The sequence below is a fragment of the Columba livia genome, chromosome 2, assembly GCF_036013475.1.
Source record: "Columba livia isolate bColLiv1 breed racing homer chromosome 2, bColLiv1.pat.W.v2, whole genome shotgun sequence".
Lineage (NCBI taxonomy): Eukaryota > Metazoa > Chordata > Aves > Columbiformes > Columbidae > Columba > Columba livia.
In genome coordinates, this window is record NC_088603.1 from 131,922,852 (window position 1) to 131,949,593 (window position 26,742).

Sequence of the window (26,742 nt, forward strand, 5' to 3'; positions counted from 1 at the left end):
ACCCCTGTGCTTTGCCATCAGGTGTCCTCTCTAGTTAAGGCATTGCTGCCTCTCAAAACTCCTCACTTCTTCAACAATTTGTCCAGAACGAAGCATCTGTTAGGAAAGTAGTTGTTAACAGTGATCCTTCCCTGCTCATCTGGACACCACAGAGGCATGTGTGTTGTTAGGGTTGCACTGCGTCATCCCTCACACGTGATGTGCAGGCTGGGTTGTCTCTGAGGTTATAGGAGAAAGTTGGGGGCCAGGATTTGCAGTGATGCCCACAACTGCTTCTACTTTTTAGGCACGTTTGTATGTGAGCCTGCAGGATTCTGACAGTTCAGAGCACTCACCACATTTCACTTTTCAGACTGGGTTTCCCAGTACTATTTTCTCATTTTTTAATAACAGTTAATTCAAACCTATTAATAGTGACTATTTCACGAGAGCATGAACGTAACCTCTCATCTGGAACGAGCATTTGCAGGAGTGTAATTCTGTCATTCCATAGAGATGCCAGTACAGCTCCAGAGCAGAAAGATATTTTCTGACACTAGATTATTTTCTGTAAGGGATCTCTCAATGCTCAGTGGCACTGAGATTATTATTTTGCAGTTTTGACAACGTAACCCTTGATCACACAGGTCCCAGGAAGAAACTATATTCTTGGACTGTAACAGCAATCTCATTCCCATTAAGACAGTGGGGTGAAACTTTTAATTATTACCCATCATGCCAAATCTCTGCACATGGCTTTGTTTTGGGTTTCTTAATAAAATCCTCCTTCCTTTGTGCCCTACATGTTAGAACTGAGCCCAGCCACAGCTACTGGCTTTACACGGACAGGGAGGAAAACCAAAAGCTGTCAGCCCACTGTGCCCCAGCCTGCAGAAAGCCACAGAGATATCAGGGGACAATATGTACTATAAAGTCCTCTGCTGGAACAAAAGCACCTTAATTGTACTCTCTTTTTCTTTTAAATCAACGGAGCTGTAAAAGTTATTTCTATAGGCGCCTATTTTCTCTCTCTCATAAAACTGTATGAAAGCCTTTCCCAAACAGCTCCATCACTATTGTGCAGCCAACCCTCCCACCCCAAATGTCGCTCATTGACTCCCATGGGCCACGCCACTGAACACGGCACGATTGCTCTGTTGCCTCACAGCCTTCCTCCTCCAACCCTGTGAAAGCCAGAGCATAAATCAAAACTGTTCCAGAGACGCTGATCTGTATGTGTTTTCTGTACACTCCCTAATAAGAGACATAACTAACTGTCCTCCAGAAAAGTGTTTTCCCTCCTGCTCTAAGGAGATTTAGTCTTTCCTTATGAAGGATCCCTACAGAAGTCACCTGTCCAAATTACTTTTTTTTCTTAACATCATCATAAGGAGACCACTTGCTCGAGGCTTTATGAGAGCTCCTTGTTCATTTCTTGAATAGGTTCTTTCCATCACTCGAAGGTACAGATTGGCCATTTTAAGCAACCAAGCCATGTGTAGGCACAAATGCTTTGCTGAAGCATCTAGTTGTTTATTTAGTACTAGACATTTGTGATCGTTCCTGGTATCAGGCAGTAAAACTAGAGATGCACCAGAAGGAAGACAAGTAATTAGGGGGAAAAATCTACTACAGTACTGCTTATAGCCAGGGAAGACTGTAAGAACACGTCTGTGTCAAGTCAGGTTCTGGGCCACTTTGTGCAAAAGGAGCAATGTTTTATTGCCAGCTTCTCATCCAGGCAGTTACATTAATTTAATTAATAGAGGCAAGTTCAGTCGGAATAAAGGTCCAGCCCAACTGATGGTGATCCTGCCTCTTGTGTCCAAGTTACTGATGAGTCATGCAGGGCTGGTAACCACCGTGACATTTCTGGCAAATGAGGAAGACTGAGGGGAGTATTCTCTCCTTTCACACACAAGCTTTTCCTCAACCTTAACCTCTTTCCACAGTCCCAACCAATTTCCTTTCATGCCTTTAACTCCTCCTAAAGCTGCACTCTGACTGCCAGTTTTCACCTCCTAGACATTTTTGTCACTGCAAGACTTTCCGCTGGGATCCCAACTTGCACCTCCCTGTGTCCCTACCACAACCCAGCGCCACACTGGCAATCTATGCCGTCTCAACAGACCTTTCAGCTGTGCATCCCCCTCCATCACCCCCACACAGAGCTCCTCAAACAGAAACTTTTCTGCCCCGTAAACCCACGCTTCTCTAGGTCTGGTCCACCCAAAGTTAACCTACATGTGTCACTAATTATTCTTCCCAGCTGAAGGGGTTTAAGGAGCAAATCCAAGACCTTCAGCCCTACTGATGAACCATACTCTTGATGATCTGAGACATTGTAAGGGAAACTGTGCTTTCAAATAATTTTTTTAAGGCCTATTACATTATACACAAAAGACTGTGTTAAAAATACAATGTTGAGTTGTGAAGTCAAACACACAAAAACGCATCTAAGGGGAGAGTTAATTTTGCCTAAGAAATCTGTTTTATTTCAACCACTGGCTGGAATTTCTTTCATCAGGGAGTAGTGAAGGGGTCTAGTTGTTGCTGAAATAGTTGAATATGTTAGGAGACTCTGGAGTGTGAAATACAGTCCTACAGTTAAGGGTACTGAATGGTACTGTGGGAACTGGATTATTTTCTTTTTTTCTTCTGTTTACATAAATGCTGTGGAAGACTAGAAAAAGGTTTCCTAAAGGTTCCTGGTGTTCCTCATTGCCTGAAACTCTGACATGGGAAGCAGCTGAGCCTGATGTGAAGAACTACTCACCCTCTGTGGCTTCCAGAAGGTCAAAAGCACCCGTGCTTTGAATCCAGGAATCACGGCAGAAGTCCTGAAGAAAAACCAACAAGCCAGTTTGAAACACCTCAGCCAAGCAACTCAATCAACTATTTGATTTTCGACTTTCTGAGTCCCAGCTCCCCACCCAGAACGTAGTGCTACACCTCTACAGCATGTTGCATATATCATCTAGCTCTGTGGGAGTGAATGTAATAGTGTTGAGACTGAAAAGCCCTGGGGACAGGGAGAAGAAGGCTTATTGATGAAAGCCTCCTCTTTAGATGCAGGCTTCAACATAAAAAAGGGTCTCAACTTTTCCCCTCTACCCAACCCACTCCCCTGGAAAACATTTCATTCTGCAGCTTCTGCAATCTTGGAACAAAGTGGGACTAGATGCTGGGTACAAGTTCTGTATACAAATTTATCTTTATCACCTCTTACTGTCCCATAGGATTAGCAGCACTGTTGCAACAATTCTGCTAGTACAAATGAGTGAGGAGCAGACGCTGTCGTCAAAAAATTAAATCTGAGGTGGCACTAGCCCCTGGCAAAGTCTTCTCTAGCCTTTTTCAGTCAGTCAGACCTAGTTGTTAAAGAAACCTTGTTTGGGATGTGTCAAATACAATTTCATTAAAATCTCCTTTCTGATGGGAGATTTGGGTTATAAAAGTTAATGCAATGCAGATAGCTGAGCTGAACAGGCTGTTTCCCAATAGATTCTGGTATAAAAAGTATTTAATTATATAAAGCTTGAATCACAGCTTTCTCAGCAAGTGTTTGATGCAGACTTGGTTTCAATAATATCTCATGCAAGGCAATGAAAATAGCATGGAGGGAAGGCTCCCCTTCCTAGCAGAGGAACTGGCAACAAGGTGGAATTTTGAACCTCTTTTTTTTTTAATTTTTCATGAGAAAGTATACAACTGAAATGAAAGCTAAAGCATAATTTTGGTACTGCTCCCTTTTTGATTAAAAATTGCACAAAGCTGTCTGGTTAGCACATTATGAGGATATTAATGCTGTTAAAAAAAAAAAAAAAAAGTAAATAAAAGAGGGATTTTTCTATCCGGAAACCTGATGCGTCACTCCTTCAGCTTTGTCCCTGGAGGCAGACCATGGGAATTCCCAGCCTTGGGCCCCTGTGGCTCTCAGCCAGCCCTGTCATTGAAGCTGCGCTTTCAGCCTGGGATGCTGCCGTGCTGCAGGGGTGGAAAATGAGGCTTCAGGCTGTTTACTGGTAGGATGAGGTCAGGCCATGGGGCTGTGTGAAGAGCCCTGCAGACCTCTGTCAGCACCTTGAAGAAGCAGGGAGACTTTTCCCTTCCCAGAGAAGAGCTAAAAAATAGGTAAATGTTGCCTAATACAACACCACCACCACTAAGACTTTTTTTAAAGCCCCATAACAGACTTTAACTTCTTTCAGTGAGTACCTGACTCACTGAGGGCTCTTGCAGATTCGTGGCTGGTTGGAGCAGGTCAGGGTACCTGGAATTTCAATCCTCTCTTTTGAAACAGACACAGATTTAACAGGTGAGGGGGTGACAACCATCTAGCTTTAGCTCTACAGCCATACCTCTCTGTGTGCTTGTTTGTTTTGATGCTCCAGACCTTGGGACATGGTTGTGGCCACGTGGCAGTTCAGCCCCTGACTTCAGGTGGGGGCTGCACCTGCCTCTTGCTCAGCCCATTCTGGTTTATGGGGTGGAAGAGGCCTGTGCAGCTGGAACTGAAGTGCAGAGGGACAAATATTGACAACCTAATGGAAGGGAAGACTTTGTCTTTACAAGAGCTGCTCTTTATGCTTGCATGGCCTTACAGCACACCGCTGACCAAGGCACCTTACCCCTCCACACACCAACTTAATGTATTTTGTCCAAAAATTTATGTGCATCATTGGCATCCCCACCTACTGTAATTCTTAACAGGGTAAACCTGAATCATTATTATTCCTGGTGCTACTTTTGGGAAGAAAAAACAGTTATTTTGTCATTGCGTGCTCGAAAAAACATGGAAGTCCCTAAGGAGCCCAAGCTTCCTGTTACCAATGCCTTAAACTTTGCCCCACCTTTGTGAAGCACATGCAGCTCGTGGAAGAATGTCATCTACTCTAACAATTGATTTTCTTATGTACAATAACGTCAGACTTTTTAAATAAAAGGCTGACCCGTCTCCTTCTAAAATAATTCGTCTGTTTTATGGAGTGTTGTTCTGATTATATACAATTCCCACAAGAAGGGAAGTACCTTTAAAATAAGGACTATTCAGTACTAGTACAGGATTTCCTCTTGTTGTTGATAATTTCCTCTTAATAGAAGAACGCAATGAATCCCAGAGAAATTCAAAGGGGCAATCTACAGACAGTTAGGCATCTACATTACACAGGGAACATTGTTCAATCAATTTGATGTTTTCCTGATGAAGTAAAAAATAGATCTACCTGCTGTGTAGCATGTATGAGTTCCTACAGCACACACTTCAGTTCCCTTTGCTACATTTTTAAACCTTGTCCAATCCCACAAACCTTTACATAACCATCACTGAACCACAACAGATGACAATTCATTTCAGCTTTTCGTGTTGAAATTCAGCCTCTGAAATGGGCTCTCTGTTAAAGACAGGCTTGGTGATAATGAGCAGCAGTATTACCAAGTTATTATCTGCACCATCAATAGCACATATATAATACGAAACAAGTTAGCAACTCTCTGTTCTCCCTACCACATGTTCCTTATCTCAGAAGCAGACTCTGTAGTCCCTTTCACCAGAAGATCTAGTTTTCCACTACGATTGGGAACATGCACCTGCTCTACTCACCTGATGATGAGGGAGACCTCATATCTACATAGGTGGCTGACACATATCGAAAACCACCATACCAAGATCCAGGAGCTGAGTGGCTGCACCAGCAGCTAGGTGTTAGCTGCTGACAGAGGCTGAGTGATTTGTGGAAATGGCTGCAGGTCATTAGGAGCTCATATCAGTTATCCTGATGAGTCAAATTATCTGCTGAGTTAGTTGGGCCACGAGCCCACTGTCATGCACTGACTATGCTTTAGTTCCCTGACCTCCTTACACTTACTAGCCCAGACTGTACAAATGCCATCAGTAAATCACACTGTGACGCATTCCTACAGCCAGCAACAGCCCATCTGAGACCTGGTTCCTCCCTAGCCGGTGAGATGGCCCATCAAATTCGATTAAGACATTCACATACATTTATTTCAGCACCTTACTAGTTTTGAACTATGTGCCTCAGTCTTTGCATGTAAGTCATCTGATTCTGGCTTACTGAATAAAATTATGAATACTAGAATTATGACCTTCCCCACTCTGAGTCCTTTACATACTTGCAGGCAGATTATTTTGTCATCTGACGTCACTTATTTCCGTATCTTTGCAACAGGCAATGCAAACAATGCAACTCTTCATTTGTCTGTTCACAGCCTCAGTTTTCCTCTGATCCTGCACATCAGCCTTCCTTCCTGCTCCCTGCCATTCTCTCGCAGAACTGTTCCACCAGCTTTTCTGCTCCAACATCCTTGCTTCTGTGAAAGCAGAGCAAAACAGGGAAACACACAGTCAGCGTTTAACATGTTACTGCTGTCTGTGCCTAGATTTTACAGCATAACTTAAGAGAAATACAAGCCAACTGGAAAGCTCCAAGAAGCCTTTCCAATGTGGAGAACAGAGACTGGTCTGCAGAGGTCTCCCTGTGCTGAGGGTGCCCTGACAAGCGAAAGTGCAGAAGATGGGCAGAACTGATTCCCGCTACCCACCTTCCTTTCCAGGAGACTTCTCCTGAAGAAAGCAGCCTGGCAGAAGACTCTGAAAAGGTCCAAGCAATGTAACGCGGCTAAGAGCTCTGCAAGCAGGGCAGAAAGCCCCTAGTGCATTATACAGTTGTATTATATGGTGTACAGAAGAAAAAAATAAATAAAATAAAATAAAATAAAATAAAATAAAATAAAATAAAATAAAATAAAATAAAATAGAATAAAATAAAATAAAAAGTTAAGGCTGGAAGAGAACCTCTGACTGTGAACTTTGCTCTGCTGGGAAGGCTTGGGCAGGCTTCACACAGCACAAGTCAAAGCAAGGCAGTCTGGTCCACTCCTTCAAGCTGTATGAATACTCAGTAGAATTTGCTAGAGAAAAAATTGTGTGGGACTAGCTGGAATAAGAGAGAATGAAATATAATACTCAAGCACTTCCTTAATAAAAGCTTTCACCAAATGAACACTTCAGACTCCCAAAAGACACCTTCAAGTATCTGTATCTTACTAGGCATTGGCATTTCAGCTTTTATTACCACAGTCGAGCTACTACATTGCAAGCATGAGTCAATGCCTTGCGCCTTCTGGCTCCAGAAGAAAGGGACTGTTCTAATTTATATTTATAAGCTGGGCAAGTGGAGAAAGAGGCATTCAGTTACAGGCAAAGTACACACTGCTCCGCGAGGCCAGGTAGGCTGGTTAGTACATGGACATATTCGTGCCTTAATGTCCTGACTCACCAGTACAACCTGTCTCTGCAACCTTCCAGGTAAGGCCCCCAAAAAGGGCTTTGTAAATCACTTTTGTTGCCTTCCAGCACAAAGCCCATGACCTCCGCATTATTCACAACAGACATCCAGCTCCATATAGAGTATATTACAATCCCAACTGGGAGTTTCTGGCAAGAAGTGCTTGTGAATATGCACACAATATAAAACAGGAAGAAGGATTTCAGTTTATCTGTGCTCACTTGGGCTTGTTTGTTGCTTGGGAAAAAGAAAAAGAAAATAATAAAACAACTGGCAGGCTTCCCACCGCTATGCAATGGTCTAGGAAGGCTCCTGTCACCTGGGGACTCACATGCTGATGTGTGAGTGAAGAGAGCAACAGCCAGGATTCATGGGGTTTTCAGCATGATCCTAACAAACCCTGTCATGCTACCAGCATTAAGACAGGAGCACTGAACAGAAGCTCTTAAGAACTACTGACAGCTTCTTTCCAAAAGCTAAAAAATGTCATTTTCATGAGCTATTCCTTTATGTCAAAGCACAGAATGGATTTCCAAGGTTTGCATCTCGTTTTACACAGTGTTTACCAGCCTCTTACATTATTATGCAGTCAAATCCAGCTTCCTTGATAAAGGAAGATAATATTAGCTTATATGAAATAGCACATCATCTTAGATCCCACACAAAGCTTTAGCCTGAGGATTTCCGGACAGACACTGTTCATTCCATGCAACTGAAGGTAGCTGGGGGGTCATGGGATCAAGTAACATATGCATTTCCTTTCTTCTCCTCCATCCCTCCCATTAAGCTTGTGCTCCTGAATTGCTCTTTTGCAACAGTGTAAACAAGTAAATGTGTTGGGCTCAAGAGATACCTGTTGTCTATAAGAGCAAGCTTATTTTTGCCTTTCTCAGTTTGTCTTTGGAAACTGAGCATCCTATAGGAAAGAAAAATAGCAGAACATTTCAGAACTGTAGTTTCTGAGAAGAAACAGCATTCCTCATGCATATAGAAAATTCCCAACTACCACTGTTTCATGATGAAAGGAGAACCAGCACTGCTATCCCTTTTTCATAGCTGACAGAACAGATATGGATTAAGTGATTGCCAAGCATGATTTACTAAGTTGGAAGCACAAGTAGTAATACAGCCCTGGACTTCCAACCCGGGTGTTTCAGCTTCTGGGCCATGCTTTTCTCATTTGAATTACGAGGTTTTATGAGTTCCTAGAATTCGTTCATCCCTTTCTACAATAACAATCAGGACATTTTGAGTCTCTAAACTTTAATACAGACACTGCAAAAGCTGAATAAAACTAGTACTTTTCATTAATGCTTTTGCCATTAGTAATGGGAAAAGAAGACAGTGGATATGGAGGCAAACACCAGCAGCTAAGCTTTTATTGCACTCTCTGCTTCTGAAGTCCATTCAAGAGTAGGACAGTAGGACAAAAATAATTATAGGGGTCTTTCTACACAAAGGAGACAGCTATTTAGAGGCAGGCAAAGTCATTTGAATGTCAATGAAATAACCATTAAAAGGCTGAGAAGCATTGCCATTTATTAAAAGATCTAAAGAATAGCTGCATGCACCGCAGCAATCTTCTAGGTAGGAGTTGTTAATTTGGTATAAAAACCTATTAGGGACAGGGCAGAGCACAATTAAACAGGAGACAATACACACTGTGAAAAGGAAACTGGCTTTGGGATTTTACAGCCTCTTATTTCATGCTTCTACATGAAATACTATGCTCTATAATCTCTCCTCAGTAACATCTAGGTATTTCTAGCTCCCACCGATGTTTTGCATTTCATTTCTAGCAGTGGTCCTCTACAGCCTAGGGAGGAAGGTAACACAAGGTTACTCACTTGGATGCCCTCCCACTCTTTGCAGCCTCATGGCAATCCTTCTTCCAAGAAAGCCATCAGTACCACTCCTTAATTGGCCTGAGAGCCCCTCTTTCAACAAAGCTCTTGTCTCCCACAGGGCCGAGCTCTTTCTGTTATTCTGGCAGAGCTAAATCCAGACAAGGATGTGCCATTTACCAGCACAAAGGTACTATAAATTCAAGTGCATGGAAAAGAAGTGAGGTACTTCCAGAAGTTGTCAGTGTTTTGCAGGTAGGACAGACCACATCTGGAGAAAACCTATCTGTGTGTAAGCCTGTCAGGTTGTTGCTTCAAGAAAAAGTGTAAGATGCTAGTAATACTGCTCAAGGACAAATAGAGGATCCATTGGAAAGCTCGGGGAGATCCTTCACTAATGCACTGAACATGAGATAAACCAGACGAATGTACAAAACTTTGTTACAGAGCTATAGGACAGATAAAGATTTCATGAGTTAGACAGGAAAGAACACCACATTGGTAAAGATGACAACTTTTTAATATTAATACAAATGGGTAAGAATATTCAGGTGCAGTGCAACTACAACCTCTTCCTTAGCAGTGACCCTGGTGTCTTCACTGTCTGCCCATACACTGACAGGCAAGTAAAAGTAACACGTGAAAGGAATCCTACATTTTCCTTCCCTCAGCTGTTACTCTGAGGCTCTGCACTTCTTTATGTGCCCAGCTAATGCAGTCAAGTATGCCATAATATTTGAGAAAAAAGTAAATACAAACCCCCACAGCAGGACTAAGTAACAATTGTTCAACATTTCCCATGACAGCCAGAGGCATGGAATTCTCCACTGATATATATCAGACAAGCATGTCATTTAAAATACTTTGTTCTTTCTCCTTTATTTAGCCACAACACAAATCCAAGAGCAGTCAAACCCTGTCCAGTGGAACTCACTAGATAAACCTGTTCAGATTATCATGAAATGAAACAAAAATATACATGGACATGCACCCACTCCCACACACACAAGAATGCAGCAGAGCCCTTACAAAATAAGGAGTGCTACCAAATTGCACCTCAAATGCAACAAAATCAACCGGTTAGGATACACCTGTTAAGCAACAGGGCTATGTACTGAATGGGTTCCCACTGGACCGCTCTATTTGCTACTTAAATTCCAGCATCGTTAATTTCAGGTGCAAATTTGAAGCTCACAGAGGGAAAGGGCCTGATCACAGTTACCCAAGCTTATGGGGTAAGAGAATAATTACTCCACTGTAACCCAAAGCAGAATATGGCCCTGTGAAATGAGTACACATATGACCAGCTCCAGTTGGAAGACTACTGCAGGTGAAAACTTAATTTTTTCCTTTCACTTCCTCAGCAACTAAAGCCACCATCAATATAGTGTGTGATTGGGCTTTCACACCCTTCCCACGTCCTGCTCCTTTTGGTGGAAGAAATAGCATAGTGGTTCTGTGATGTAAATCTCCACTGCGGACTGGAATAAGACCACCAAATATACCAAACCACTGCAGAAGAAATAGAAATTGGGCTCTTAGATAAAGCCAGTCAAGTTGGTCCATCTGATTTGTCAACGCTTTGTTCAGAAATGTAAGTAAGACTCAAGTATAGTTTACGAAAAGAGTAATTCTTTATAGAATATCTCAATGTCAAAATACTAACAAAAACACAGCTTGTTAATGCTGACAAGAGTGGTCTTGGAAAATCTAATAACTAAATTAGGCCGTTGCTAATAATTATAAGTGATATCTCTTCATAAAAAGGTGTTCTGACATACTGAGGAAAAATGAAACATTTGAAACAAACTGTTTACAAAAGTGATTTAAATGCTCAGCATAGATCTAACACAAGTGTTAACAACCACTATTATAATTTTATTTTTGGACAACTTCAGCAACTATTTAAAAAAATTGCTAATACAAAAATGTAGAAAACAAAAAGAAAAATCCAAAGAAACAGTTTTTAGACAAACTTAGTCAAGGTGAGGCTGTACCTTCGTCCCAGTTATTAAGAACTTCAACTTTAAGCATGGCACAACCCAGCTCAGCTTGGTTTGCAGGCTTCCCCACCCTTACTAAAGAGTTAGTTCTTAGAAGGCTCCAATTTCAGTCCCCCAGGGTCTGTATGGTTTGCCAAGGGTTGCTGACTGCGTTGGTGCAGACGGGCTCAGCACGTTGGGGGACAGCAGATGAAAGGAGCCAAATGAAAAAGGGAATGCAGACAGAGATGCCATGGAGGAGAGAAGAGGAGGAGACAGTTTGGTAGTAGATGTGACCACGGGGAGCACTGGTCCAACGCTGCCATTTGGGGGCACTCTGAGTGAGGAAGTTTCAGCATGTGGGGCAGCAATTCTGGTCTGGTGATGTGGTTCTGCAGAAGATGCTGTAGTACTGGTATTACCGTGCCCACTTTGAGCCAGCAGCAACGGGTGAGATATGTGAGGGTGATGTCCAAAGGCACTGCCCCAAGGAATGTGTCCGATGCCTGTGTGTGCACTACTCGCTGCTTCCCGTTGAGAGGCGTAGTTATTGAGATGAGACACAAGTCGAACCCGCAGAGGATCGGAGGCATCCAGACCCTCTATAATACTAAGGTATCGAGCAACTTCAGCCAGGCACTCTCGAAACCCTAGACTCCGATAGTCCATAGCCAGAGCATGAGCATCAAAATAACCTAAGAAAACAACAACAAAAAAAGAACAGTCTTAAGATGCTGTTTTCTAGCCATTGTCTACATGTAGCCTCCACACTCCACCCTCCCCTATAAGCATATTTCATTTGGATGTGGTTAGTATTCCCAACCATAGATTAGCTGCCAAGCTCCTTTTTCTTTTTCTCCCTTTTTTTGTCTAACAAGCTTTTCTTTTATATCTGTGCTGTGATGCTGCAAGTCCCAAGATCAGTCACAGACTGCCATTTTTAAACTAAAATTGCACACTGCCACTGGAGGAAAGTACTTTTTTTCTTTTCGTGCCTCCCCAGTGCAAGCAAAACCACAGCACAGCAAAATTCATTAGAAACACAAGACCTAACTTATCAGAGGGGACTTCTGCAGGCAACGTACTTTTTTCCTAAAAGCACATTTCACCATTTCTGTTAATTGTCTTCACTACTCATTTCATCCTGTATTTTTTTCTAGTTTCTGTTCTGAACTTTCAGAAAGTTAGAGCAGCAAACATTGGAAAACACAAAGTTTTTGTTGTTGTCAAAGTTGCCAAAAGCCGATTCACTTCACAGTGCTGACACATTGCTAGAGAGACTTGTAATCGCTCTCCTTTAGAACAAACTGGAGCTAACAGTGTAAAATGTTTCGGAGCCAGCGATGCCGCAAATCTTGTCAAGCAGAAGAAAGTCTCAAGTTCCCGATGAAGCATAAGAAGGGTTTCCCTTGACTTTCTGCAAGTGCTCCTGCAGCATGCTGCACACCAAATGCTGGGGAATGCCCTCCTCTCACAGTGGCTTCTCTGCAGGGCTGCTGACCCCGCTGTCAGGCACCAAACTTTACCTTTCCCTCCTGCTGTGTGCAGCATTTTCAGGTGATCAACAGTCATCTGCAGAATCTCTGCTTTTTCCAGCTTGGCTGATCCCTGGGAGACAAGGGAAGCAGGAAACTTTTAGGCAGAACTAGGGATGTTAAGGAGGGGCGAGCCTTCCTCCCGGGAGCAGGGGGGAGGCAGTGTGGGCATCACCAGGTGCTACCTGCTTCTCAAAGGCGCTGGGCACCAGCCTCCTCAGCTCAGACAGGCTGTTGTTGATGCGATCTCGGCGGCGCTTCTCGATGATCTAGGGGCGGAAAGTGGAGGGTCAGGGGCGGCCGGGGCTGGGGGAGCGGGGCTGGGGGAGCGGGGCTGGGGGAGCCGGGGTCGGCCGGCAGACAGGCACTCACCCCTCGGCGCCTCTTCCTGGCCAGGATCTGCGAGGTGGTGGAGGGAGACATGGAGCCCGCGGCTGAGCTCAGGTTCCTGCGGGGAGCAGCGGGACACCGGTCACCACGGGCACCGCCACCCCGGGGAGGGCGGGGAGGGTCGGGGCTGAGGGAAGGGAAAGGAAGGGAAGGGGCGCCTGGGCACCCACCCAGCCTGCACTCACCCATTCTCGTCCGCGCTCTCCTTCTCCACCTCGACGGCCTCGTCCAGCTCCTCGCTGTCCGACGAGCTGTACTCGGGGTGCGCCCGCTTCATGGCGGCGGCGGCAGTGGGGCGCGGGCGCCCGTCGGGGAGGCGGCGGGCGGCGCGCGGGAGGAGGGCGCCCAGCGCGCGCCCCGCGCCTCGTCCGGCACCCGTCTCTCCCATGGCGTTCCCACGCCTCGCCTCTCAGCCGCCGCGGGCGGGCGGGCGGACCGGGCGGAGCGGCGGGCGGGCGGACCTGGCGGGCGGACCGGGCGGGCGGACCGGGCGGGCGGCACGCAAGCCGGGCAGCAGGCACGCCGGGCAGAGCACGCCCGCTGTCGCCCGCCGCGCAGCACCGCCACGCGCGGCCCCCGCCGTCCCCATTGGCCGCCGGGGCTCCGGAGTCAGCCAATCGCCGGCCGGCCGGCCGCTGGGCCCCGCCCCCTCAGCGCCGAGGAGGGTGGCAGGGGGAGGGGTGCGTGGGAAAACGGCGGTGTGGCGCGGGGCGACGCGCGGTTGAGCGGCGGGCGCCGCGTGCGGGCCCCGGCTGGGGGGGTGGGAATGGCGGGGGGGGCGGGGCGGCGTGGCGCGGGGAACCGGGCGGGGCGGGGAGCCGGGCGGGGCGAAGCAGCGGGCAGGGCAGCTCCGGGGCCCCCGCGGGGTGGTCCTCACTCCGGGGTCCCCGGTAGCCCGGTCCCTGCGGGTGGTTGCACCCTGTGTCGGCTGGGTGCCTCTTCCGGGGGCTGCCGAGCCGGGGTGGGAGGGGAAACCTGAGAGGGAAAACCCTTCTTCGGAAAAATGAGTTACATGTTTATAAATATATAAAGAGTGAGCGTCACGAGGATGGAGCCAGGCTCTTCTCGCTAACAATCAGTGGTAGAACAAGGGGTAACGGGTTCAAAGTGGAACACAGGAGGTTCCACTTAAATTTGAGAAGAAACTTCTTCACAGTGAGGGTGACAGAGCACTGGAACAGGCTGCCCAGGGGGGTTGTGGAGTCTCCTTCTCTGGAGACATTCAAAACCTGCCTGGACGCCTTCCTGTGTAACCTCATTTGACTGTTCCTGCTCCGGCAGGGGGATTGGACTAGATGATCTTTTGAGGTCCCTTCTGATCCCTGATATTCTGTGATATGTGTGGCTGAAGCCTGAAAGCTGAGGAGCCTTAAACTTGTTGGTTTGGTTTGGTTCTTCATTTGTTGGAAGGGAATCACAGCGTCCCTCCTGTCTGTGCCTTTCTGAACTGCAAATCAGCCAGCGAAATCCTTTCCCTGTCTCCCCTCCCATGTTTTGGAGGTGGGGAGGAGCAGGAACAGTTTTTAAGCAGCTGAAAACAAATGCGCTTTGCTGTGCAGCTGCTGGCAAGGAAGGAGGGATGACAGGAAAGGTCAGCGTTGCGTGCGGCGTGTGCTGAGTTCTGGCTGGCGCGCCTGCCCCCAGTACATGCAGCTCTGCACTGCGCAGGGCACTGAGCCTGCATGCCGTATTACCCCAAATCGCTGTGTTCCCCAGCACAAGTCCTCTTCATTCTGCTAGCTTTCTCAGGCTCAGGTACTGGCAAAATGGGACAGGTGAAATGAGGACGTCCTCTTTGAGGTGGTTTCATAATAATTAAATGTTCATTTACATGAAGCCTTTCAACTAAGGCTCCATTTCTAAGTTGATTCTTTAGCATTTCACAATTGGAGAGGCTGGAGGATAACTAAGACATGCACAATGTGTCAGCAAAAAGTCAGTGAACCCAGGTTTCCGCATTTCAGGACTCTAGAATAGCTGTATTCAGCCTTCTGCTAGTTTAGGTAAAAGTTCCTGGCACAGAGTTGCTCCAGATTTCACGGAGTTGCTCAGATTTTGCAAAGCATCTCTGGTAGAAAGGGAAATGCAGGGAAGAATGAGGCTAAATGTCGTAAAAGAGCTGAAGTTAAGAAGATGGCAACAGTCCTGCAGTCACCTCTAAATAGCTAACAAGGCAATAGAAATATTCTGTTCCCACATTACATTTTTCATAAATCTATCCTTTCTGCAGTACTATAATTAAGCTTGTGTCAGCACTTCTATTACATCCAGCTTTCCAGCCTCTATACTTTTGTTGTGAAACAAACATCTCTGCCAGCACCACTTGGTTTTACAGGACCAAAACCCACGCCAGTGGAAGGTGCAGTGACATTTATGTCTTTTTTTGGCCTGCAGACTAGCCATCTGACTTCTCCCATCCCATATATGTCTTCTTCCTACTATGGGGAAAGAAACAAAATAAAACCAAACACACACACACATTGTGAAAGAAGTTACTTGGCATTAAGCCTTTGTTGCTTGTGAGTAGAGGTCTGGCCACCCAGATTCCCAGCAGTTCCATCCTGGAGCTGACCCTCACCCTTAGCTCAGTGAATCATCAGGACCAGGCAACCTCCGAAGATGCTTTTGGAGTTTGTGTAGTCACTGACTTCTCTGAATGATTTACGGGAACGGGCAGGTAGAGTGTAGCTGGGCCCCGGAGTGAGCAATTGCAGTTGGCTATCAGCTGTGATGGGGAGATAAGAAATTTTTGCCCGTGTGTGGTTTCGACCTTCCCATCCAGCACTAGGAGGAACAGACAGCAAAACCAGTTTTAAATTGCTCTGGTGCTTTTTTGATACTGGGCAGGGCCCAGTCCTCAACATTGGTCTAATTGTTAACCATGGCCTAAAGGGCAGTTTTATTAGCCAGAAATTACCAGCAAGTTGAGACAGTGCTGTCATGCACCTCTCCTGCCAGAAGGGCAGACGGGAGAGCAGCCCTTTGCTCGCCAAAGTCCAAGGAAATTAAAATGATTGTGCACAAGAAGACAGCACTTCTAGAAAGAGCTTTATTTCAGACCACACCAATTCCTTCACAGCAATGAGGCAATGAATCTGAATACATGACAGCCTTCTCTCCTGTCCCCTGCGCTGCCACAGTGCCTCCCTTCTCCCTGCTTCACACAACAGTGCAAGCACCCTCTTGCCTTCTACCTGCCCACCTCTGACTGTAGCCATGCCTGTGCCTCAGTCTCCCACCATCTATCCAAACACGTCGTCTTACAGCTGCACTCCTTCCTACCATGCACACGAGCACACTTGCCTCCCCATGCTTCCCCACCACTTCCAGGTCTTGCACAACTCCACATTTCCAGATGCAGGCTCTGCAGCCACATCTGGCTGCCCCGGTGCTGGAAGCAGGAATGGTGGGACAGGAAAAAGCCATCAAGGCAAAGCAGTGACTCAAGTTTGAGACATGCAGGAACTGTTGGTCACGACTGTCCCTCAAAAGGGGCTGGTGTCATTTTTTGTGTACACCCCCATTGTTTGTTGAATGCCTCCTATGGCAGTTTTGGTGCTAGTCAAAGTCCCACAGAAAGGGAGTTGTTTATTGCTGCTGCAGCTTCCCTCCAGCCGAGACCTGCCACTGCTGACCCTTGCTCTAGTGTGTGCGCTAAATTAACTCCCATCCCCTTCCTTTAGGTCTTCTCTCCCAAGGGAGCAAGTGCTTTGAAGAGTAATCCCGTCAACCTGTCACCCCGAGTCCCGGAAACTCAGCGTTACTATGGTTACTGTGCCCAATTCAACCGGTGGCTCTGGCACTCGCGTTGCAGCCAGGCAGAAACATCAACATCCCCCACCACTCCCCCTGCATAGATCAAGCTGCTGCATCAGCTCTGCAAGCAAGAAGTTGCTGCTCCAAGTCTTGTATTTTTCTTCACCGACTTCTGGCTGAATGTGTCGATTGTTGGTGCCACTGACACAGCTCAGAACTGGTTAGCACAGATCTGGACAGGAGCACCAGAAGAGTTTTTTAGACTTCTTGCAAGGTCTGTTAGCAGTACTATGACTGTAAAGGTGCTTTCTCAGGAGCTGAACACCAAAATTCCCATCTGCACCTCTCTGGCATGCAGATAACCCATTCAGAAGTGAGACTTGGGTGCCCTCTGAGCACCCTGGCCCCAAGTTCTGCCATGCAGATGCTGTGTGTATTTGTGCTGGAGCAGCCGCTGCAGCAGAAGAACATAAACATTACGCATTCACACTCACATGCATCTGTAGTGATGTCCAGGTCACCAAGACATTTCTGTCTTTAAGCTGGCCAAGGATGGGAATAATTTTTACCTGAAAGTCTTTACTGTAAGCAGAATGCCTCAGCTGCAACACTTCTGCTGCAGCACAGGTCTTAGCTCTCATTTTTTTTAAGTAGTATAGGGGTATAAATTAACAAGACTAGTGCTGTCGGCATAGGAGCAGCAGCAATGCAGACAGATTTCTCTTCTGGATGGTTCTGAGCAATGCAGGTAGTCTTTGCATTTACCTGATCAGGCCTCAGCTCATCTCCAAAACCATACCTTGACTATAACTGTGAATCTGTGAACACACATTCAAGCTGCTGACAGGCAAAGATACCTTATTATCCAGTCAGCCTTCTGATTGAGGTGGGAACAGACAGATTGGCTATTTTATCACCTGATTTCCTTTCCAACCAATTCAATGTCCATGTGTGTAAGAGCATGTGTCATGTGTAAAACCATGCAAGAAGCTCAGTAACGTGTTATTGGCACGGCAGCCTTTATCAGCATTGCTAAATAGTAAAGGGGACAATGGTCACAAATCTGTCACCTACAGACACCATCTCACCAAGGTGACAATTTCTTCATAGCTGGGCAGTTTATTTATCCCTGTGTCCATTTCTCAGTCTCACCGAGTACAGTTTGCACCAGCTATCACTGAGTAAAACCATGTTTTTCATTTTGCTGACCTTTTTTCAACCAAGCCCTCTGTAGTTTGCCAAAATAGTTTTCTTCTGTTCCTACAGTACTTTTCTCGTAATTGGACCAAGGAATAATCATACAGAAACTTGTTCTGGTTTCCTGCTGTCAAAATCCTTGCAGTCCATCAAGGAACAGTCTGACTAGCCATTTTTCCTGTGCAGTTTTGCAACTTCAGTGTTTTAAGAGCAGTGTTCAACCCGTGCTTCATTTTACACAGTGATGTATGGAGAGGAAGTCCCTGCTCCAAAGAGTTTACAGTCTGAGACCTACTTGGAGTTTTCTTCGACAGTAAGATGCAGCTTTGAGAAAAAAGTGTATGTGCTATTCATTCTTGCCAGGAAGCATAGGATAGAAAACAACTCCCAGACCTTCTGTTCCACCACCCAAACTGTTATTTAAAAGTGTGCTCTTTCAAGGGGAAAACGTGACTTCTTGGCAAACACAATCAATCATTTTTCCTAGCACATTTCCTAGAACTAAATTTCATCCTGCAAAAATTAAAATGGAAGTTGAGCATGCCTTGTAGCTGTTGGCAAGTGCAGTTTGGAATAAAGCAAATCAAAGTAATAGTTTATTGCTTTTGAGGGTACCAGCTCTGAAAAGCTTTGATGACCATTGCACAGACAAGTTCAGGGAACATGGTGCATATTACCTATCTGACATGGTAAGCACTGACTGTTAGAAAAGTGTCTCTTTATTTTCTCTTAGATGGTAACTTGTCTTCACCTCACACCTTTCTGCCATGGCATTTACCAACACCTGCTGTCCCACAGAGATCAGCCACCTGAGCAAAAGTTAGACTGGGGAAACAACTGCTATAAAAGACACCCCCCGATTGCAGAGAAATGAGCTGTGAGGGGATGTTTAGCATGTGTGAGAAGAGTGAGAAGGTGCCAGGGATTTTTAATTGCCAGAAGGTAGTCAGGGCTTTAGCTGAGGTTTCATCATGGAGATCCTGCCAAAATCACCTGATTTGCCTACTTCAGATGAAATAAAGACTAAGCTTGACCAGCTTTAATGTGGAAGCTTATTCCAGGCAGGCAGATTATTTGAACATTGGAGGATATCACAATCAAATCCTGTCATGAGCTGTCTCTTCCATTATATTGTGGAATAACAGGATAAAAATAGCAGAAATGCCACCCTGATTTTGCCAGAAAAAATAGTTAGATACTGAACCTACTTTTTATTAGGATCACTTTTATTTCTTAAATCATCTAAATCAGCATCTGAGGCTGAGGGAGTTTTGAATCCAAACTGAGAGGTCATAAAGCAACTGAGATTCAAGCTGATTTCGAAGTGCCTTGGAAACACTGTAAGAACACAGCAATGGCCTGCGCTGACACTGAGGGTATTTTCCTGTGAGGTGCCCTATTTCAGTCCTGCTCACAGCAGTTAAAAACTGCAGCATTCCTACGGGTTTCAGAAAAGTTGAGACTTGTGGACCCTGCAGAGCTGACCAGTAAACAGCACAAGACCAATATCCTGCGTGGATCTGCTGTTAATTTCACCTTCATTTCACCTGCTTCTAAAGAAGAAAAATTATTCCAGGAAAAATAGTTTTATTCCAAAATAGTGGCCTTCTAATTTATTCCAGATAATGTCAAATATCTGGGAGTAGGAGCTACCAAAGCATCATGCCAGGACAGCTATAGCAGTAACTTCTCGTGCATAGCCAGGCCTCTCTTTTGATTCATACTTCTGTAGCTGTGATAAAAATCACTTGTGTTTACTTGTTACCAAACCAAATCGGTAGCACATGGGGCTCGGTACATAACTGTCTGAGCACTGCGGTGCTGTGATGATGAGCTGTGTGTGAACACCTCCGTGGTCAGTATTAACGATGGTGCTCTAAAGCAAGTGCAAACAGTCACACGCTCTTAATGCTTAAACCACAGCAAATGTGTTTAATCCCACACAATAGCTCTGTTATAATATGTCTTAAAGCTGCGGTCGGCTGGGGAAGTGGTGACCACTTCTCACATATATAACATATACCAAACATATTGAGCTTGGCAGGGACACAAGAAGCTGGAAGTGTCACGCTGGAGCCTAGCCCCCTGACAGCATGAGACATGTGCTTGTAAACTGTCTCAAGGAGGATATTTGATTGCCCTCTTTCTTCTCCTGCCTCTCTCCCAACAAAAGTGGAGTGACCTCCCCCATGACCTGGCAAGTGCTGAAATTCCCCAAACACATTTTTCTGTTGTGCCCCAACGCTGAACAAAAGGAAACGAAGCAGCCTCTATATACTTGAAGTATGGAATGAAAATAATAGCCGGCTCTTGCTTGGTCTGCAAACGCCGATCCTCACCTCCTGCCCAGCGCAGTTTGCGCTGCCTCCCATGCTTATCTGCTGTATTGTGGGCAGCCCTTGTGGATTTATGCACTTATTTATTTATTTACGCTTTTATTTATTTAGTTGGAGAAGAGCAGAGTGGGGGGCGGGCGAGGGGGAGGAGGGGGGGGTCTATGTAATTGCAGTTTACACTGCGTTCCCACGCTACTATTGTTTGTGACTTTGTTTCCTATTCCCATCACGTGTGCTAATTAGTTGGAGCTACTGGCTAGCTGGGAGGCGTGTGTCTGGAGTAAAAGCAGAAAGATCACTTCCTGGAGAGATCTGGGCAATCTGAACAATTCTTTGCTTTACTTTCAGCCCTCTCCTTCTCCTCCCCAACCCCCTCAAGTTTACCGCTCAGGGAAGAGAGAAGAAGTGCTGATTGTCAAACGCCAGCCATGGGAGAGGCACAGATTTTCTTCTTCTTGAAAAGGAGCAACTCATAGAGTCAACAAAAATCGGTCTGGAAAGAATATCTCATCTGTGTTTAACGAACTTGATTTTTTTTTTCCCCCTCCAGAAATCCCCAGTGTCTTTCTGTTGTGGCTAAGAAGGTAAAAGCAGTATTTTAAAAAAATCCTCAGGTTATTTTAGCCTGCCCTTAGGAAGTGAGTCAGATTCTTATGGCAAGGCTAAAGCTAGCTCATGCCATGGCTTGCAAAACAAAATGAGACCCAGAGAGAGAAAGAAGGAGCAGGAGTCAGAGAATTACCCGAGTCATGGCATTTGCTTATTAGTGCAGGCGTCAGGCAGTACAGCCAAGTCACATGGCGACCAGGTACCTGTGGTCTGGATGGATCAGATTTTAGACTCAGTGTTTGATTTGGTTTAGATTTTTTTTCTATTAGGTCTCCAATTAAATCCTCCTACGCATAGCCTTGGTGCTTTTCAAATGCAGAGCACCCCAGTCCCTCCTCAGGTGGTAGAGGTAGCATGCAGCCCACACAGGCACAGAGCCCCGCTGGTGGGAGCTGCCACCGACCCCTGCTGTCACAGCAGCGGCCTTGGCTGAAACCCATCCTTCTACAGGCAGCAGGCCCCGGGGCCATGCTCCTCTGGCAATAATAGTCTTTGTCCCACTGGTCTAGAGTGACCCTCTGTGTTCTTCAGTTTCACACACCAAGCTAAAACGTGGGAGGCTGAGACCTTGCAAGGGCAAGCACCGCAGCTGCACCAGGCGAGGGAGAGGGGTACTGCAGTCAGGGACCCCTGAAGAAGGGGTCATAGCTGGGGCTCTTTTCATTTCAACCACAGGCAACTGGCTCAGTGGCCAAATGCCTGTGTTACCATTGCAGTCAGGGGCTCAGCAGAGACACAGGCACACTCAGGAGGAGGCAGGTCCCAACCTATTTCATTGGAGGGGGAGTACCAGGCACTCCCCCAGAAAAAGGAGAAGATCTAAGACTGCATTTACTCCAGGCACAAGCTTATGAAAGAAAGGTCTGCTGACAATAACTGTAGTCGGACCGCTGACAATAACTGTAGTCAGACTGAGTGCAAGTATAGCATGCAATGTCTATGGAAAAGTCCTATGCCAATGTCTAAGGAAAAGTCCAAAGTAATGCCTATCGGTCTGCCCTACCACTGTGGGATTGCAGCTAGGTAAAAAATCAAAATTTCCATCCTCTGGGAAATTCCAATATTTCTACACTTTTGTTTTTACTTGGGTCAGGGAGAATTAAAGTATCTTAAGTCTGTTTGGTTTGGGCTTTTCCTGTCCTTTTTGTGGGGAAAGCAAGTCCTAGGTTTTGGAAACAGTGAAACACTTCCCTGTGAGTCAGCTCAGCTTTAAATCTATCTCACTGTCACATTGATACTTGGAGGTTGTCATTTATGTTGTCCCCAAACCCTGTTTTTTCTTAGACACTCGGCCTCCTTTCTGAGTTACTGATCCTATGATACCCTCTTCAGCCCAGGGCACAGGAAATTATTTTCAGTTTCTGAAGACAGAGGCTGGCTGGGCCAGAGCAAGGCTGGGTAATATTCCTGCAGTGGAAAGAAGTGTTTTACAGAGTCACCGTGCAAGGCGTCAGAGCTGGTGTCCCACACCTCTCATACCATCATGCACACCCTGCTTTCTCTTCATAAACATTTTGCCATTTACAAATCCTTCACATCCATGCAGTAACTCCAATTGCTTTGCTAGGTAAATTGGGAAAATATTTGCAATCTAGCTTTTGATGAGATAAGGAGCTAGAATTTCAGGAAAGATGTGATCAAGTAGCTGGTGACCCAGCCCTCTGCAGATGAGCAGGTACTTCTGGTGTGCCAGTGGGTCACAAAGCTCAGTCTGCGTTGCAGTCAGGGTCACCCACCATCAGTGTGGAGCAGCGTAATGAAGCAAAGACCCACACAGTCCACCCTGCATCACAACCTGGTTTACGCACAAAACAGGTGGTCAGCGAGGAAGGTACCCTATAGAAACGTGGAGGGCATTCACATGTGCATTGCTATCTTCATTATTTCCATTCAATAACCCATGATTTGGCCTCAAGTTTATATCTTTGGCAACCCTGATGAGCAAATAGGCCTGAGCAATGTCCTGTCAGGTCTTCCTTTTCCTAGTGGAAAGCATCCTTCTCCTCTGGAATGGCTACAGGATTACCAAGGAGAAAACTAGGCTTTAATGTAGCACTAACAGTCTCTAGGGTCTGCAGCTATTTGCACCTGTGGTCTTCTGCCGTCTTTATACAATCTAATTTATTATAGTTTATTTCTCTTATAATACTACCTACAAACTGTTTCAGCTACTGACCTCCCAAAGAGATTGCTAATCAGGCAAAATTGCACTGCAGGGAGTACTGAGTGCTGTGTTCAGATATCTTTTAAGGATTTGTTAGGACCACCAACATCTTTGCACAAGTAACCTGAACCAAAGGAAAAATAACCTAGCAAAGCAACTCTGTGCTTTATAACAATTAAAAAACTTCATCAGGACTTAATCTAGTTAATGATTTTTTAGTTCTTGCAACTCATTATTTATATTTAGAAATGAAAAAGCTCCAGCAAGGACAAATAAACCCAGCCCATCAGTGAGTCATTCAAAGCTCTCTGTTCTTTTTCCTGTTTTCTCACTGAATATGGAAAGTGGCTCATGATTTCTATCCTGATATGCAAAGCCTATTTGAGACTGGTTTAGCTGCCTGAGGGAGCTTCACTCAGACTTCACCGCCACAGTTGCCTACAACAGCCGCTGCAGTGGAACAACATAGCTCTAGCTAAAAGAGAGGCTTCTGGGTGCATTGGTCACGGTAATTGCAAAATGTTCTTCTGAAGAAACGCACCCCTTTTGGAACTACAAATTAAGCGAACGACCTCATTTCAACTTTCTGTGTGTGTGTGTACTGGGACAGTATACTTGGTTACACACAAAAATTTTTAAAATGGTGTTTTTCCATGGTCAGCAGAATTGATCGAAACTTGTTTCCTATGGAGTGATGCTCTGCATCCTGATACTGACTGAACACCTCTACCTGCCAGCTTGCTCCAGGTGCTGCTGCCTGTGCCACGGGCTGGCACAGGGGCAGGAGGCAGACGGTGCTGCGGCGGCATGAAGGCTCAGGCGTGCTGACCACCCACATCAACTCCTCTGGCATGGCCAGGGGGAGACTAATCTAGGTCCCCCTTCTTCACCACTTCTGCGTAAAACCTGTGGGATCTTCGTCAGTGTGAATCTGCCAGTTGTCAAAGGTGATGGGTGTTGGCCAAACAGGCTTAAACGTTGTTGAATGGGGAGTGACTGATCAAGAGATGGATAAACAGCGAGGCATATAACTAAGATGGGTACCAAAGCTTGGTTACCAAAGGAAACCATTTTAAAAGAGCCTCTTTTGAGTATTAAAATGTTTCCCCATGGATTAGGAGGAACAAATTATTTCTCTCCTTAAAGCTGGTAGCAGCAATGCTGATAGTCTAAATAAATGGGAGATGCAGGCTTTTTAGGAAGAGTCAATATCTTTAGACGTCAGGTTTGTGTGCCCAGTTGATCCACTTTCCCAGCTGTATCACCTGGCCTAGTAAAAGATACTGCCTTTCTTTGCAAACTTTGTCTCTCTTTAGGACTTGGAAGGCTCTTAGATATTGAAATAATGGGCTTCAGAGTAGGTACACAGATTAGATAGTTAATCAGTCACTCGCAGATTGTTTCTGAGATAGGAGAGGTCTCAGTTTTGTGATGACTGAAAATGGGTAGATGGTTTCAATACCACATTTACAACTACAGGAATGTAGAGCCCACCTTTAACTTGAAAATATTTGCATAAAGTATTCAGGTAATATAAAGGAAACTGATTACTTTATACCAGCTGGATTACAGCAAGCCAATATTGACTTCAAGTTTTGGTTGTCAGCAAGATTTATTTTACTCCAGGTAAATATTGACTGTGGCACAGCCAAGGCCAGTATTTACTTTGGAGGAATATCAGTCTTGTGGCTCAAAACTGGAAGTCTGTATCTTCATTGTTATACTTTTTAATAAATACTGGGGAGGGAGGGGATGCTTTGGCTAATGGGATACATATATATACATTATTTAAAAGAGTGGTTCTGATGCAGTGAAAAAAAATAATGAATGAAGGTCGTTAACTTGGACCAGTAAAAGATGGGAGCTGCTGAAAGGAACAACACAGTTGGAATATTATAACTCCCAGGCAAACCCTCCCTGCAGACACTGGTTGTTGACCTCTTGAAAAGTAAAGAGCAAGAAATGTTAAGCAGTAGCTGCCATCAGGAATTGTGTAAAGTATGAAACAAGAATTTCTGTTCCCAGCCTCCTTTGAACTGTCAGTTGATTTTGTCTTAATACTCTGTAAGCCCTGCAAAATACAACACGCCTCCTCTGTTATGGGATAAGTTTAGAAAGCCATTGGAATTGTGCTTGTTGGAGTCTTTGTCACATGTGTCTCTGTAGAGAAACACAGCATCTAAACTTAAGCCGAGAGGAAGACAGGGAGTCTGTTTGGATTTGGGGGCACTAATGCAGAAAATGCTGTATGTTGCTTTTCACGCTGTTGGTGAAACTGTGGAGGAGGGCACTAAAATCCATGCCTATTATGTTTTCCATGAAATCTCTTGGCACACGCACATACACACCATTCTTGTGGCAACATACCATACTTTCCCAATTAAAATGCTACAAGAAAATAAAAATAGCCATTACTGTCCTAATGTCAGAGATAGTCCTATTAATTACAGAGACAGACAAGCAGCCTGCAGGATCCCATAGAGCTGGAAGAGGAGAAGTGCTCCCCGGCACAGAGCCGAGGTGTAACAGCGTGCAGGAGGTGCTAACAGGGAACCCCAGCTCTGAAGAACCAGCCACCATCTTCACAAGTCTACCAAGAGCTGTGGCTGGTTTCCCAGACCCTTGTTCCTGCCGCCGCATTGCTGCTGGTAGCAGGATGAGTCTGATGCAGGCTAGCTAAAATAAACCTTCCTAGATAACAAGCCCAAGAATCCTACCCAGGTATAGCTCGCAGCTGCTGCAGCTGCGACCTTCCTAACCTGGAGCTCAGTTCCCCTCTAGATGACATAGGTGTTAATGGAGCCAGAATCAGGTCTTTCTGATCTGGAAATCCAGCCTTGACATGGACATCTGATCCAAGCAGGGCCAAAGACCGTCTGTCAAGAGCATGTACCAGCAAAGGACAGCTACGTGGCCCACAGGCTGCTTCCCACCTGCCAACTGCACCAGAGGGCAGGAGCAGCAGCGGGGACGCTGGCTGAGCCCACAGACGTGACAGGAGTCAGGGCTCTGCAGCAGGCCATGCGCTATCTCAAGAAAATCCTCAGATGGTGGCTTACAGCTGGATTTGCCATCATCTTTGCTTGCCAGCGTTAATGTTTGCCTTTCAAAAGCTCGACGGACTTAACAGCTGTTGTGGCAATTGCTGCAAGGAGCCAAGCTGAGCTTGTTAGAAATGCTGGCCTCCTTGCTTCATGTGTTATTTGTGTCCGTATATTGTAGGCCTTCCGAAACGTAGACATCAGAGCTGAGAAAACTCATATGAGTTCTCCTGCATCTGTCCAATCCCTCAGCTTCATTGTGCTTGTGGGAGCACCAAACATCCAATGTGGGTGGGTTCCCATCCAGAATCCTTGCTGGGGCCAGTCCTGTGTCTGAGCAATGACGACTCTTTAAGAAGGATTCAGGGGACTTGAATGTTGTAGAGGGGTTGCCCAAGTCATCCAGCAGCAATGTTAGCTTAGGTCCATCTTCTGTTGCAATAAGTGACTCTCTGTATATTTGGGATCAATAAATGTCACCCTGTTATGAAAACACATAATAAGATTAAGTTACTGTATGTTAACAAGATACCATCGGGGAAAGTGATCATCTATTGCCTTTAACCAGGCAGGAAATTGCCATTGTATTAATCTTTCTT

General features: G+C 45.6%; 1 protein-coding gene and 1 long non-coding RNA gene across 2 annotated transcripts; both read right to left on the reverse strand.

The window, feature by feature from the left end:
- Positions 1–1,135: 1,135 nt before the first annotated feature.
- On the reverse strand, positions 1,136–8,257 carry LOC135578851 (uncharacterized). The gene is made up of 3 exons (XR_010470997.1): positions 6,544–8,257; positions 6,115–6,312; positions 1,136–2,819 (listed from the first exon to the last, which is right to left on the reverse strand). It is a non-coding gene; the product is annotated as an uncharacterized LOC135578851 (long non-coding RNA).
- A 1,378-nt stretch (positions 8,258–9,635) lies between these two features.
- On the reverse strand, positions 9,636–13,534 carry HEY1 (hes related family bHLH transcription factor with YRPW motif 1). Its single transcript, XM_065053851.1, has 5 exons — positions 13,226–13,534; positions 13,023–13,098; positions 12,836–12,919; positions 12,642–12,723; positions 9,636–11,810 (listed from the first exon to the last, which is right to left on the reverse strand). The coding sequence occupies exons 1-5, from the start codon at positions 13,426–13,428 to the stop codon at positions 11,227–11,229; spliced, it is 1,029 nt and encodes a 342-aa protein (XP_064909923.1). The 5' UTR covers positions 13,429–13,534; the 3' UTR covers positions 9,636–11,226.
- Positions 13,535–26,742: the final 13,208 nt, after the last annotated feature.